We start from the raw sequence: 15352 nt of genomic DNA on the forward strand, positions 1-15352 counted from the left end.
CCCAGTCTCTCCTGGTTTGAAATGCCCGTAGACACTCTCATCCTCTGAATTTATGCCTCCAGGCCCCAACTTCCCTGAGTACCAGACTTCTATGAGCAACCGCCTTTGCAACAGCTCTGCAAGTTCTCCATCAACCTCCGCCCCTGCTCACCTGCTCCTTCTGCAGCCCTTCCCATCTCTGGGCCAAGAAACTCCTTTCCCCCAGGTGCTCCGCCCACCGAAGTGCAGCCATTCCTGATTCCCTTCTTTCTCTCACACTGCATCTACCTCATCTGTAAATCCCAGGGGCTCTGCTCTTCAGGTGCTCATCCCTGAAATCTGACCTCTTCTCACCCCCCACCAGCACATTCATGACCACCCAACCCGCATCCCTTTGCCAGGGATGACCCAACAATCTTGTCAGGAGGCTCCCTGATCTGACCCTTGGACCCTACAGTCTCTTCTCTAAAGAGCAGCCACCACACTGGCCCTGTTAAAACCCAGTCATCACAACTGTCCTCTGCTCATGGCCCCACGGCCTCCTATCCTGTGTGGAGTCCATCCCACTCCCTGGCACAATCTTCTGCGCATGGCCCCACGGACGGCTCCATTTCCCTGACGTCCTCTCCCATCACGTACGGCTACACTCCAATCCCCTCTCCCCTGCGTCATTTTTCTCTCCAGCCCCATCAGACTTACTACACACTTTGGATCTTTTCTCCATTGTCGTCTGTCTACCTGAGACGTACAAGCTCCCTGAGCGCAGGCTTTGTTCGCTCTGTGTACGGCCACATCCCGGAGACGGTGAACAGCGAGCGTGTGGCATGTAGCAGGAGCTGACCCGCAAATAGTATTTTTAGAGTGAACAAATGTTCCTATTTGGGAAAGATCATCTTCTAGGGGTGTGATATGGTCACTGCCAAAATTTACAAAGAGACAAGGTATGGTCTCAGATTCATAAAACTCACAAATGAATAATCCCTCCATATGCCACAGAGAAAGACACCCACGAAGGAAAGAACAATGGGTCACGTCGTACTGAAACACCAAAAGTTTCCCTAAGATTGTGTCCTGGGGCTCAAAGAACCTCTGAAGTAACAATCTGGTGGACAACGGGAGATCGGTGCAGCGCTGCGGTCAAAGGGGGGGACACAGAACGCCCGGGGAGCTCCCGGGGCTTGAGCAGCCGCGCTCACGGCAGCGAAGACGCGCACCGGTGCGGCGCGCGCCAGGTGCTCCTGGGGCCCCGGTGCTCCGCCCGCCGGCCTCCGAGCACGCCCTGCATCGGCTGCTCCGCCCGCGAACCGCGCTCCCATTGGCCGAGGCTCAGACTGGCGGCGGGCCCGGCTCGCGCTGGGGGCGGGGGCCGCCTCGAGCCCTCCCACGACCCCGCGAGAGAGGCTGGCGGTGAGCGGCAGCCTAGAGGCTGGTCTGCGAAGGCGCGCCCACCGCGAGTCCCTGCAGCCCCGCCGCCCTGGACGCCCCCGGTCGGGTTCGGGATGATGCCGGCCTCGGGCGGGGGGGGGGGGGGGGGGGGCCGTGGCGCAGCAGGGGGCGTGGCGCAGCAGGGGGGGGCGGCGGCTTGCGCAGGCGCGGTCGGCGCGCCCCGCAGCCCCCGGCAGCCCCCGCGGCCGCGCGCCGAGCCCCGCCCCGCCCCGCCCCCGCGGGGTAGCTTCCCGGCGGCCCCGCCCCCGCCCGGGCCTGCGGAGGAGGCGGAGGGGGATGACGTCATCGAGCGGGGCGACGGGCATTGGGCGCCATTTTGAAAAGGGAAAAAAAAAAAAATCCCTCCCCGGCAGCCGCGGCGGCGGCGGCGGCGGCGGCGGCGGCGGCCGGGCTGAGGTGCTCGGGCGGCAGCAGCGCGGCGGCCGCCTCCTTCGTGCGCCGCCGCCTCGGTGCCCGCCCGCCCGCCCGCCGGCCGGCCGGCCATGGCAGGTGCGGGGCCCGCGCGGGGCGGGGCGGGCGCCGGGTGGGGGTCCTGGGCGGGGGCTTGGGCGCGGGGCGGGAGCGGGGCCCTGACGCGCCCGGTGTGTGTGTTCGCAGGAGCCGGAGGCGGCGGCTGCCCCGCGGGCGGCAACGACTTGCAGTGGTGCTTCTCGCAGGTCAAGGGGGCCGTCGACGAGGACGTGGCCGAAGGTAAGGCCGCGCCCCTGGCTCCGGCGGGCGCCCCGCGCGGGCGCACGCTCCCCTCCCCCAGCCCCGGCCCGCGGCGCAGCCCCCGTGGCCGGCGGGGCGGCCGCTCGCAGGGAGCGCGCGGAGGTCGGGCGGCGGCCCCGAGGGCTCGCCCGGGGAGCCAAGGTCACGGAGCCCCACGCGGACTCGGGTGCTCGGCGCGTCCCGGGCCCTCCGGCGCAGGCGGCCGCCCTCCGCGCTCGGCGGAGCTGCGGCTGGGACGGCCGAAGGCGGGGCGGCGGCGGGGCGGCGGGGCGGCGGGCGGCGGGGCGGCTGCGGGGCGGGCTGCGCTCGCCCTCCCCGGCCCCGAGAGCAGGCGCCGGGCTCCGGCCTCCCGAGGCCCTCGGCTGCCGCTCGTCGTCCTAGCGCCGGGGGCCCTTGGCGTTCGCCGGCTGCCGTTTCCTTCCTCCCCGGGCCGGCGGCGGGGGGCGCGGCGCGGTGACCTTCCCGCAGTCGTCGTGCCGCTCGTCGCGGAAGTGCCGTCTGTGCCGGGAACGCAGCTTCCTCGGCGGCAGCGGACTCCGCCCGGGTCTCCGGGCCCCTTCTGGCGACGCCCGCCGCCCCAGCTCGCCGGGGGCCGTCGCGAGACCCCGGGGCCGCACGGGACGGCGCGCGGCGGGAGGCTTGGGGCGGCGGCTCCCCGCGGTCACTGAGCGCCGCCTTGCTGTCCGCGCGCCGAGCGGGCGGAGTAAAGCGAGCCTGACTTGTGTGGAGTTCGCTGCCCGTCTCGGTCCCGGGCTGCCCTTTTCTAAAAAAGTGGTTGGCAAACTGCGTGAGTTAGCGGGGAGGTCTAAAACGGTGTGTTTTCAGTGGACGTTGCGCTTTGAAGACGGCATATTCTTTCGTTCAAAAAGCCTTCACCGAGATAACTCTGTTCACTGGGTCGAACCGATTGGAACTTTTTGCGGTTTTAAATCCCGGCTTCGCGCCTTTGAGTGGGTGCAGACGCCGGCGGCGCGGGCTGTGCCGGTCCGTGGGGCCCCCTGCCGGCCGCCGTCGCGCGCCCCGGGGGCTGCGTGCCTGGAGCGCTCCCGGCAGCACGCTTCGGCCTCCGCGCGCGGTCGGCGCAGAGCCTTCGCGGCTCCCCCTCGGCGCCGGGCCCGTGGCCGCGTGTGGGCCGAGGGTGCGACGGCCGCAGGAGCCCGTGGCCCCGGAGGCCGCACTGTGGGCAACGGAGGCCGCCGAGCAAGGAGCGGGAGGAGCTCGCGCCCACGCTCCGCGGCGACGCAGGGGTGCTGCGGGGAGACGGTGCGGTCGGGTATGTGGAGGAGGCTCCCGCGCCGCGACGCGTGCCGCACCCGCTGCTTGTTGAGACCCGTGGCCTGTGGCGCGCGCCCTGCTCGGAGCTCCACGGGGAGGCGCTCCACTGGAACCCCGCGGGCGGGTGCCTTTCTGCTTCGCTCCGCCGTGGCCGTGGCCGAGGCTCGGCCCGGGGCCTCGTCCCCGCCTGAGTGCGGCAGCCCGGGCCCAGCGCTCGAGCAGTGTGCTCGGCGGGCAGAGGCTCTTGCGTTTCTTGTTGCTTTGAAGCGGATGGTTTGGGGGACTCGAATCACAACTCCTGAAGGAAGTGCGGTGCTGTGTGAAATTTGATGACCTTTTCTTTCCTAGGAGTGGGGCTTGGCTTAGTGAGGCGCGGGCCCGGCCAGCACAGCTGATCTGGGACCCCAGGAAGGGCTTCCTCGTGCCCTGCGGGCCGGAGGAGAGCTGGGCCCACAGGGGAACTGGTAATCTTCCTGCTGCTGACCGGGCGCTGCGGCGGCGCTCACTGCTCCCTCCCTGCGGCGCGCTGCCCGTGGCCGCAGTCACCACCCTCTGCAGGTGCAACAGGGCAACGCTGATGCCCAGAGGAGCAAGAGTCAAGAGTCAAAACTGGGGGAAGGCTTCCCGAAGGAAGTGAAAAAGGGTTGGTTAGCTTGTACCTGCAAATCCTTGTGCTCTGGGTAGTGAGTGCCGCGTGGAAGCTGTTCAGTATTCACGTAGGTTTCCACGTGTGGTGCCCAGTCCCCAGGCCCTACGCCCTTTCCTTGGGCAACTGCCACGGGACAAACGCCTTTTGCAGATGCCGCGTGATACTACAGCCCTTTGCTAGTCTGTCTCCAGCTTAAAGGCTGGCTGCCCCCCCCACCCCCCCCCAAACACCTTGTAGAGGACGCTGTCTGGGGTAGTGATAGCCAAGAGACATTGAGTGCTCCCTGTGCTCCTGATTTGGCTCTGTTACCTGGATCCATTAATTCCCTGTTCACACAGGCCTAGGAGAATGGGACTGTTCTTCCCAGTTCTAGATGCAGAAGTCGAGGCACAGAGGGCCGTTAAGTTGGTCAGCAGCCACTGTAACGGCAGAGCCAGGGTTTGAAGCCAGGCCGGCTGGCTCCAGACCCCATGCATGCTGGACTGCTTCAGGAACCGTCCGTGGCCAGTCCTGCTGCAGCCCTCGCTGAGGGATGTGGCTGCCAGCCTTCGGACGGCTACCTTCTAAAGCTCGCAGGAGCCCTCACCGGCCAGAATTGTAGGAGATGGCTTCTGACTTTTGAAAGCAAATGGAAATGAGATGCCTTGAGAGGAAGTACCTATCCCAGGGTTGGAAGGTTAGGAACAAGGGTTAAAACGTGGCCACCAAAGAGCAGATGTCACAAAGACGACTTGATGGGAAGAGCCAGACCCCGCACACCCAGCAGACGATGCAGCAGTTTTGCGTGCGAGTTACTTCAGCACGAGTGTACTTGCCTTCTTGCAGGGAAGCTTTGGGTCCTGCTGCCTTTACACATTGATTGCTTTTCCAGAGAAACAGTGGGGAGGGCTGTCGCCAGAGGGCTTTGTAGCTATGACCTGGTTTTACAGCTTTCTGTATAGCTTGATGGCCGCTGGTTCATCATCGGTAATATCACGTGTCTTGACTTTATACTTGATGGTTTTGTTTTAATCTGTTTCTTAATCCGTGATCTGGTCTGTGGTCTTGAATTGGACGTTAATCTTTTCCTAAAGAGATAAAACTAAAGGTTCATCTGTAACTCCAGCTTAAGTCTGGGGAGTTGTATAAATCCTACAGGTATCTCGGTGACGTGGTACGGCCTTTCTAAAGGGGTTTATGTAGATATATTATTACAGGAAAACTTTGAAGTTGGGGAAGGGAAACAAAAATTAAGGGCACTTGGGTATCAATACCAGGAAGATACTGTGTTTCATGGGATGTGAGCTACATCCGATGTAGATGTAGCTCATCTACATACATTTCCTACATCATTTCCTACATACAGCTCATCTACATACATTTCCTACATCATTTCCTACATACAGGAAAACTTTGAAGTTGGGGAAGGGAAACAAAAATTAAGGGCACTTGGGTATCAATACCAGGAAGATACTGTGTTTCATGGGATGTGAGCTACATCCGATGTAGATGTAGATCAGAAATGTTAACATGTAGGAGCCTGTGCTCCCTGGAATCAGTGAAATCCAGTATTTGTGAATGCAAAACTTTTCAATCATATTTATTATTTTTAGGGTATTGTGGGGGGTGTTTTCTGTATATAGAAAATGAACATTCAGTATTATTGATTTTTTTTTTAAGTTGTGATGGGATACTGTGTTTGATTATTTCAAGTATTCCTCATCTGATACATTGTCTACATTCCATTGTAGGATTCCCGTTTACTTAATATTTATATCTATGCCATTGAAAAAGTTCTCCAGGAAAGCATCTTGTGGGGGAAAGCCTCAAACAAGAAAATGATCTAGTAACATTCTTGCTGTTTAATTTAGGAGAGAGCTTCATGGGGAGGTTGTGTCATTAGGAAATCAGATATGTGTGGTTTTCTTAAGATTAAGGCATTTCACATACTTAGGAGCACAGTGCATTGTAATGCTTCTGAAATCAGGCTGCATGTTCAAGAAGCTGGACTAATCTTATGTAATCAGATGTAAGTGTAAAATTTATGGTAATATTAAATCATACTCCAATTTTTTTTTTATTCCTTGGTTTTAAAAGTCTTGTTTTGATGGGAAATTCTGGGTTTAGTTCATGTCTGCCATTTATCAGGTGTGAAGGCCCATTCTGAACCTCAGCTCACTTATCTAGAAATTATATCAAAAGATTTTTGTCAGGGGGCGCCTGGGTGGCTCAGCTGGTTGGGCATCTGCCTTCAGCTCAGGTCGTGGTCCCAGAGTCCTGGGATCAAGTGCTGAGAGTTCCGAGTCGGGATCCCTGTTTAGCGGGGTGTCTGCTTCTCCCTCTCCCTCTGCCCCCCATGCTCACTCTCTCTCTCAAACAAAGACATAAAATCTTTAAAAAAAAAAAAGAAGATTTTTGTCAAGATTAAACAATCTGCAGTGTTTTTGTTTCCTGCAAAGTGTTGTTTGAGCGTAGGTACGACTGTTAATTAATTCTCACGTATTTTAGGGGTTTGGGTTTGGTTGTAGCTATACGTAGACCTAAAAATCACAGTTTCTTGGTTTTTCCTGATTTCCCCCCAGTCTCTTCACTCACCCTAGATCCCTTCAATTGGGCCTAACCTCCTGGCTTTGCCATTATTATTCAGTGCTCTTTTCTTGCTCGTATTTCTTGCTCATACCCTGTGATCCTTGCTCATGTTTCTTTCCCAACTGAGAATACTCTTTGTTTCCTGCCTACCTCCCACACCCTACTTACTAGTCCTTTTCACGGTCCACTTTCTTTACGAATCACTGTTCAGCCACTCTTAACACCTCGTGTTCTGTCTTAGAGTGTGACCTTTCCCTTTACTTAGTATATCATGGTATTTAGCCCTCGGCTTTATCCTCTTTGTTGTTCCCCAGTTTAGCACATGGGTTAGGCTTGTCTCTTCAACTTGTTACTCAGGATATGGAAAGGCATTTGGTACAAATCCCAGTTCAACCCTCTTACTAGCTTTGTGTTAACTTGACGGGTTACTTCTCTTGTGGCGTTTCATCTGTACAACTGGGATACTATTCCCTGTGGCCGTTACAGGTTGTTAGGAAGGTTCCACATAAATGCAGGGAAAGTTCTGGCAAACAGGCACACACAGTAACTGATAACTGTGGGAATGTTATCTTACGAGATGCTCTCGCATAGAAGAGCTTACTCTCTGTTGCTCCCGGGAGCCAAGTGAAGAAAGTGAAGGGTGTTATGGGGACCGGCTTTCAGCTTAGTTCATCCTGAAGGTTCACGACTGTGTCCTGAAGGGCAGCCGGTGTGGATGTTGAAATAGAGAAACCCCGTTCCTGTCTCCAGAAGCCCTCTCTTGAGACAATCATTGCACCCTCCTGAGAACAGAGCAAGTAGAGAGAACTTGCTTGAAGTGTCCCAGACACAGACTTGGGTGGTGAGTGAAGGGGAGGAAATCAGGGTGTGGCAGGGGGAGAAAGGGAAGAGGAGAATGTTCCAGATGGAGGAGGCTCCGAGAGGAGATTGGCGAGAGCATGGTGCATTCTGGGAAACCAGAGCGTTTGGCCGTCCTTCTGCGGAGAGAGGGGAGTGGCCAACCGTGTTGAGGGGCTGAGTGGGAGGGCCAAAGAGTGCTGAGTAACAGCCTTGAGCACCATGCTGAGGACTTCGAATTGTATCTGGAAGTGATCGCCTGATCCCAAGCCTTTTAAGATTCTAAGCAGAAGAGTGACATCAGCTTTACCTTTTTTAGGGAGGTCACGCTGGCCCTGAGAGAATGGTTGGTGAAGGCGGAAGAATGGAGGCCAGTAGGAAGTTACTGCCTGAATAAAAGCTGGAAATGTGGGCTTACTGGAAGTCAGAGGTCTGCAGATTTTTTTTTTTTTGTAAAGGGCCAAATAGTAAATATTTTAGACTTTGCAGGCCAGGATGTCTCTCTTGCAGCTACAGAGCTCAGCTCTGCCTGTGTAGCTGGAAAGCAGCTGCAGACCCCACAGAACCAAGGGACGCGGCAGTGGGCCAGCATCCCTGTTAAAACAGCGGAGGCCGGGTTTCACCCTCAAGTTGTATTTTGCCAGCCCCTGTGCTAAACCAGTGGTTCTCAGAGCCTTTGGTTGCAGGAGGATCAGAGAGCTTTTGTTTGTATGGGTTATATCTGTCAATATTTACTGATTTGAATTTACTATTTGAATTAGAAGAACTTAAAACGTTTATTATTTCATTTTAAAATAGTAATGAGTCTATTACATGTGAACATAACATCTTTAATGAAAAACAACTTTCCCAAAACAAAAGATTTAGTGAGAAGACTGGCATTGTTTTACGTTTTGTAAACCCTTAAGTATAGGGGTTAATAGAAGACAGCTGGATTTTCAGATGCTCGGCTTCTGCGTTCAATCTGTTGAAATTGTTTTATTGAAATATATGAAGAAAATTTGACCTCACACATGTAGAGTAAGAATGAATTAATAGCCTTTTCATATAATTCTGGATCTTCTTTAACACTACTGCAAAACTGAGTACGTGGTGGTTTCAAGTTCAGTTATGCTTTAGAACCTGAAACTGTCATTTAACTTTTATTCCCTGTTATGTTAAAATCCATTACTTCTATCCTGTAATTTGAATGGATCTCTTGCTCATGTGCATGATTTGGTAACATCATACTTTGGTCATTTGGATCAAGTGTTCCAAATACTGGTACACTGGGTTATTCAGATCTTCAAAATGTTGGTATATTTCATTATAGAGGATCAAAGAAAATCACATTTGTTAATGTCACAGCTGATTTCCTCAGAAAAGTCTTGAATCGGGAAGTAATAGAAATAGATACAAGTTTTCCAAAATTCAAATTTCCTCTTGAAAGTGTGGATGTTAACATTGGCAACAAATGCTGTCAGTTATTTTCTGTGAAGTGAGAGGCTCCCTTTGTTCACTTTCAGGAAACTTCTCTGCCAGATACCCAAGTCTGAATAACCATAGTTGGTGAGTTGTTCTTTCACGTAAAAATGGCATTCCATGAGAAGAGTGACTAGTTCAGCTCGCAACAGACAGCTGTGCATGTGCTTTTCCTTGAGACGGTCACTGTACTTGGAGGTGGAGCAGACGTGATTTATGCATAGTGACCATTTTACCACAAAGAATATTTAAAAAACTCATACCAGAGAATTGGGGTTGAGTAAAATTAATGAGTTTGACTGTTTATCAGGACAGTCCTAGGTGAGACTGGCTTGCTTGCTTTCATGCCTTTGCGTGCGCAAGCGTGTGTGCAAGCACGTGTGCAAGCGCGTGTGTGCACTCTGCTGCCCAGTCCGTGCTGTAAGCGAAGGTGCCACCAGTTTCCACCACCCTTGCTTTTGTTCATCCGTGCAGATGGCAACACTTTAGTATGAAGATCATTTTTGCCTCAGGGACCTCTGGAAGGTTCCTGAGGACCCCCAGGGGTCCACAGACAACACTTTGAGAACTGCTGCTTTAAAGTGAGCTCTAGGGCGCCTGGGTGGCTCAGTTGGTTGAGCGACTGCCTTCGGCTCAGGTCATGATCCTGGAGTCCCGGGATCGAGTCCCACATCGGGCTCCCAGCTCAGCAAGGAGTCTGCTTCTCCCTCTGACCCTCTCCCCTCTCATGCTCTCTCTCTCATTCTCTCTCTCAAATAAATAAATAAAATCTTTAAAAAAAAAATAAAGTGAGCTCTAAGCAGTAGGAATAAGAGATAGGGCAGATTTCAAGATTGACTGTCCTTTCTCATCTTTACTAGATTTTATTGTTTTTGTCAGTATAAAAGCAGAGCATTCAATATTTAAAGAAAAACTAAGTGATACGGATTTATAAAGAATAAAAGTGAAATGCCCTCTTCACTGCCGTCCGGGAATCCTCCCCAGAGGTAACTACTCTTAACTGTTGTGTGTGCATTTTTAGACCACTTCCTATGCATTTATTCATTTCTGTTTTTTAAAACTTAGTTTGTATATAAGCAGTTTTGTTTTTGTTTTTGTTTTTTTTTACAAAATGTGAATCCTGTTATAAACATTGTTTTGCAACTTTTTTGCATCCCTAGTATGTAATTTAAGATTTTACAGTGACCCAGGCTTTCTGCTGAGTTGTGTATATACCTGACCTCATTGACTGTTGCAGCCACCCCTTGAGATATAAGTGCTCCTATTGCCTTTGTTGGGTAAATGAGAAAACTGACTCTCAGGAACATAAGTCACTTGGCCCAAGGTCACAGAGCTAGTGGGTGCTAGTGTCAGGATCCATCCAGTCCAGGTGTTCTGAGTCCAAAGCCCATACTTAAATATTTTTAACCATGCTGTCTTGTGGCATAGCTCTCTTTGGTCTCTTTTGATGGCTACATACTGTTGCATTATACAAATTAGCTCATCTACTTAACTAGTCTCATTGGTGGTTTCCAATTTTTGCTGTTACTAAAGATGCCATGGTAAATAGTCTGGTCGCCCACCTGCCTGTGCGGGCATTTCTCTGGCTAGATTCCTAGGAACGGGCACACTGGCAAAGCTTGATGCTGCCAAATTGCCCTCCCAAAGACGATGCCAACTTAAACCTTCCCCAGGAGTTCTTACCCCATTCACTGACTGAGAACATCAGGCTTTTTCATGTTAGCTGTCATCACGGCAAATCTAATGCTATAATTTGTGTTTCCTTACCAGTTAGCAACAGAGATTTTTTATTGACAATTTGTTTCTTCTGTGAATTGTTAGATCACATCATTTCTCCGGTTTTCTCCTGAGCTTTTTGAAAATCAATTTTTAAAAGCTCTTTATACGTTATGAATAGTAACCTTTAAATATTTTTTACTGTAAACCTTGAATTTTAATTCTTCTGCCCCCTAGTTCGTATGCTCTCCTACCCAGAGTTAAGTCTGCTAAACATGTATCTTTTACAAGGGGATTTTTTGTTGGTATTGCTGCTGTTGGAAATTAAGGAAAGTCAGATCTGTGTGTGGGTCAGTAGTGGTTTAGATGGCGAATGGTAAGTGGGACAGGAAGGGTGGCTCATAAATTGAACATAAATAGAAGATGGAGTTCAGAGCTCAGAGGCGGGGACCAACCCGGAAAACAGAAATCCTGGACAGGGCTTTGGTCTCAGAGCGTGGAACAGACTGTGGCCTGTTTGATCTCCACCCGTCAGAAAACCACAACTAAAATAGGGATGCAGGTGTGTGAATGCACAGAACACGTTTGTCTTTTCTTTTTTTTTTTAAGATTTTATTTATTTATTTGACAGAGAGACACAGCGAGAGCGGAAACACAAGCAGGGGGAGCGGGAGAGGGAGAAGCAGGCTTCCCGCCGAGCAGGGAGCCCGATGTGGGGCTCGATCCCGGGACCCTGGGACCATGACCTGAGCCGAAGGCAGACGCTTAACGACTGAGCCGCCCAGGCGCCCCATGTTTGTCTTTTTCTAAATTTTGCACAATACCAAGCACAGTGTTGGCCCACAGGACATGTTTTGATAAATTGTGAGTTCTCAGTGAGTCCTCATCCTTGCCCCAAAGGTAGCAAGTTCCCAGATGATAATTAGGAAATTTGGGGTGAAAAAAGCAGATGAGAGGTCTTCATCTTTAACCTTATCTATAGGCATATAGATATTTCATTTTTAAAAGGGATAAGTGAAAGAGTTAATATAAATCATCAAAGAAATGGTATGGAGCAAAGAAATTTTAAAGTAGTGGTGAGGTTTTACTTTTTGACATTTCTGGAAAGAGTATCTCTACACTCAATTTTTGGAGGGCAGTTTAGCATATATGTCTGTTAAAGTTTTTTTTTTTTTTTTTAAGATTTTTAATTTATTTATTTGACAGAGACACAGTGAGAGAGGGAACACAAGCAGGGGGAATGGGAGAGGGAGAAGCAGGCTTCCCCACGGAGCAGGGAGCCCGATGCGGGGCTTGATCCCAGGACCCTGGGATCATGATCTGAGCCGAAGGCAGACACTTAATGACTGAGCCACCCAAGCACCCCCGTGACTGTTAAACTTAAAGCCAGGTTGCAACCCCATGATTCCACCTGCAGGAACCCTGCAGGAGCATGCCAGCACTGCAGGATCATGTGTTTACAGAGTTGTGCACTGTGCAGCAAGCAGACATCCGGAAAAACTGAAATGCCCAAAAGTGGTGAAGTGATTAAAAGCATTATGGGAATGAATGAATGAATGAATAAAAGCATTATGGTATGCCCATATTGTGCATTAAAGGGGTCCATACCTGTCGGAAAGCAATCTGTGACATGAGGTTAAAAACAGCAGCTTGGGGCGCCTGGGTCGCTCAGTTGGTTAAGCAGCTGCCGTTGGCTCAGGTCATAATCCTGGAGTCCTAGGATTGAGTCCTGCATTGGACTACTGGCTTCGCAGGGAGTCTACTTCTCCCTCTGATCCTCCCCCTCTCTTGCTCGCTCGCTCTCAGATAAACAAAATCTTAAAAAAAAAACCAACAACAGCTTGCAGAACAGCATTCCCCTGTAAAACGGAGTGTGGTTGTAAATGCGTAGGTGTGGAGGTGCCCTGCCCAGTGGTTCAAAGTGGGGGCCTGTGGAGAGCAGGGGCTCATATTTACACTGACGAGGGACGTCTGCTTTTATGCTGTACGCTTCTGTATTGTTACATGTTTCACACCAAGGATGCATTGTGTTTTGTAATGATAAGGAGAAAAGGGGCCCTAAGAAAAGGAAAAGACCAGCTCTCTAAGAATGAACCCAGGAGAGTTTCCCTTGCTCCTCATGAGCACCTGCTCTTTGGGCTGGTCTCACTGTGTGCGAAAATTCCCTGCACACTGTTGCTGTGAGTTTTCATGCTTCTGCTCCGGGCATCTCGAATGGCAAAATAGATATCCATAAGAACACACCCTTTGAAAAGCACTAGTATCATTAACTAGATTTAAAACAAAGCCAAACAATAACCCAGCTAATAATTTTTGAAAGGGGGGGGGGGCTTCAGTGCCTTTCGTGCGTCAGTGCATTCGTAAGTACACCTAACTTCATAAAGTGGCAGGGGCTACGTCCAACTTTGTTTCTACTGTTCACAGTAAGCCATCTACGTGCATGTTCTACAGAAATGTTATGAAGTCATTGTTTTCAGGATACACCTTACATGTAGGAGAAGGATTTTAAATCTTCAGACTGTTTGCCACCTCATGTTTTGATAAACTCTGTAAGTTACCTTTTTAACCTACATACATATTATTAATATGATACAGTAATAAATAGTCATGCATTCAATATCTCGTCTTACTTGCTTCAGATTTTTTTCTTTTTTAATGTTATTTTATTATGTTAATCACCATACATTACATCATTAGCTTTTGATGTAGTGTTCCATGATTCATTGTTTGCATATAACACCCAGTGCTCCTTTCAATACGTGCCCTCTTTAATACCCACCACCAGGCTAACCCATCTCCCCACCCCCCTCCCCTCTAGAACCCTCGGTTTTGATCAAGAAAGGATGCTGTACTTTGTCAAATGCTTTTTCTGCATCTATTGAGAGGATCATATGATTCTTGTTCTTTCTTTTGTTAATGTATTATATCACGTTGATTGATTTGCGGATGTTGAACCAGCCTTGCAGCCCAGGGATAAATCCCACTTGGTCGTGGTGAATAATCCTTTTAATGTACTATTGGATCCTATCGGCTAGTATTTTGGTGAGAATTTTTGCATCCATGTTCATCAAGGATATTGGTCTGTAATTCTCCTTTTTGATGGGGTCTTTGTCTGGTTTGGGGATCAAGGTAATGGTGGCCTCATAAAACGAGTTTGGAAGTTTTCCTTCCATTTCTATTTTTTGGAACAGTTTCAGAAGAATAGGTATTAATTCTTCTTTAAATGTCTGGTAGAATTCCCCTGGGAAGCCATCTGGCCCTGGGCTTTTGTTTGCTGGGAGATTTTTGATGACTGCTTCAATTTCCTTAGTGGTTATAGGTCTGTTCAAGTTTTCTGTTTCTTCCTGGTTCAGTTTTGGTAGTTGATACATCTCTAGGAATGCATCCATTTCTTCCAGGTTATCTAATTTCCTGGCATAGATTGCTCATAATATGTTCTTCTAATTGTTTGTATTTCTTTGGTGTTGGTTGTGATCTCTCCTCTTTCATTCATGATTTTGTTGATTTGGGTCATTTTTCTTTTTGATAAGTCTGGCCAGGGGTTTATCAAGCTTGTTAATTCTTTCAAAGAACCAGCTCCTAGTTTCATTGATCTGTTCTCCTGTTCTTTTGGTTTCTATTTCATTGATTTCTGCTCTGATCTTTATTATTTCTCTTCTCCTGCTGGGTTTAGGCTTTATTTGCTGTTCTTTCTCCAGCTCCCTTAGGTGTAGGGTTAGGTTGTGTATTTGAGACCTTTCTTGTTTCTTGAGAAAGGCTTGTATTGCTGTATACTTTCCTCTTAGGACCGCCTTTACTGCATCCCAAAGATTTTGAAGAGTTGTGTTTTCATTTTCATTTGTTTCCATGGATTTTTTAAAATTCTTCTTTAATTTCCTGGTTGACCCATTCATTCTTTAGTAGGATGCTCTTTAGCCTCCATGTATTTGAGTTCTTTCCAACTTTCCTCTTGTGATTGAGTTCTAGTTTCAAAGCATTGTGATCTGAAAATATGCAGGGAATGATCCCAATCTTTTGGTACCAGTTGAGACCTCATTTGTGACCTAGGATGTGATCTGTTCTAGAGAATATTCCATGGGCACTAGAGAAGAATGTGTATTCTGTTGCTTTGGGATGGAATGTTCTGAATATATCTGTGAAGTTCATTTCGTCCAGTGTGTCATTTAAAGTCTTTATTTCCTGGGGCGCCTGGGTGGGTCAGGCGTTAAGCATCTGCCTTCGGCTCAGGTCATGATCCCAGGGAACTGGGATGGAGCCCCGCATTAGGCTCCCTGCTCTGCGGGAAGCCTGCTTCTCCCTCTCCCACTCCCCCTGCTTGTGTTCCCTCTCTCGCTGTGTCTCTCTCTGTCAAATAAATAAATAAATCTTAAAAATAAAAATAAATAAATAAAAATAAAGTCTTTATTTCCTTGTTGATCTTTTGCTTAGATGATCTGTCTGTTTCAGTAAGGGGGCTGTTAAAGTCCCCTACTATTACTGTATTGTTGTGGCTGTGTTTCTTTGATTTTGTTATTTAATTGCCTTATATAATTGGCTGCTCCCATGTGAGGGGCATAGATATTTACAATTGTTAGATCTTGTTGGATAGACCCTTTAAGTAGGGTATAGTGTCCTTCCTCATCTCTTATTATAGTCTTTGTTTAAAATCTAATTTGTCTGATACAAGGATTGCCACCCCAGCTTTCTTTTGGTGTCCATTAGCGTGGTAAA

General features: G+C 49.7%; 1 protein-coding gene across 2 annotated transcripts in view; it reads left to right on the forward strand.

Annotated features, from left to right (window-relative positions):
* Window positions 1–1794: 1794 nt before the first annotated feature.
* Window positions 1795–15352, forward strand: part of PPP2R2D (protein phosphatase 2 regulatory subunit Bdelta) — a 53385-nt gene continuing 39827 nt past the window's right edge. The window contains exons 1-2 of one of the 2 annotated variants that reach the window (XM_027586830.2): window positions 1795–1914; window positions 2023–2115. In XM_027586830.2, the coding sequence (XP_027442631.1) occupies window positions 1908–1914; window positions 2023–2115 (100 nt within the window). In that variant the 5' untranslated portion in view covers window positions 1795–1907. Of the gene's footprint in view, window positions 1915–2022; window positions 2116–15352 lie in introns of those variants that run through there. The other variant, XM_027586856.2, reaches the window with a different exon arrangement.

This window comes from Zalophus californianus, chromosome 15, assembly GCF_009762305.2.
Source record: "Zalophus californianus isolate mZalCal1 chromosome 15, mZalCal1.pri.v2, whole genome shotgun sequence".
Classification (NCBI taxonomy): Eukaryota; Metazoa; Chordata; class Mammalia; order Carnivora; family Otariidae; genus Zalophus; species Zalophus californianus.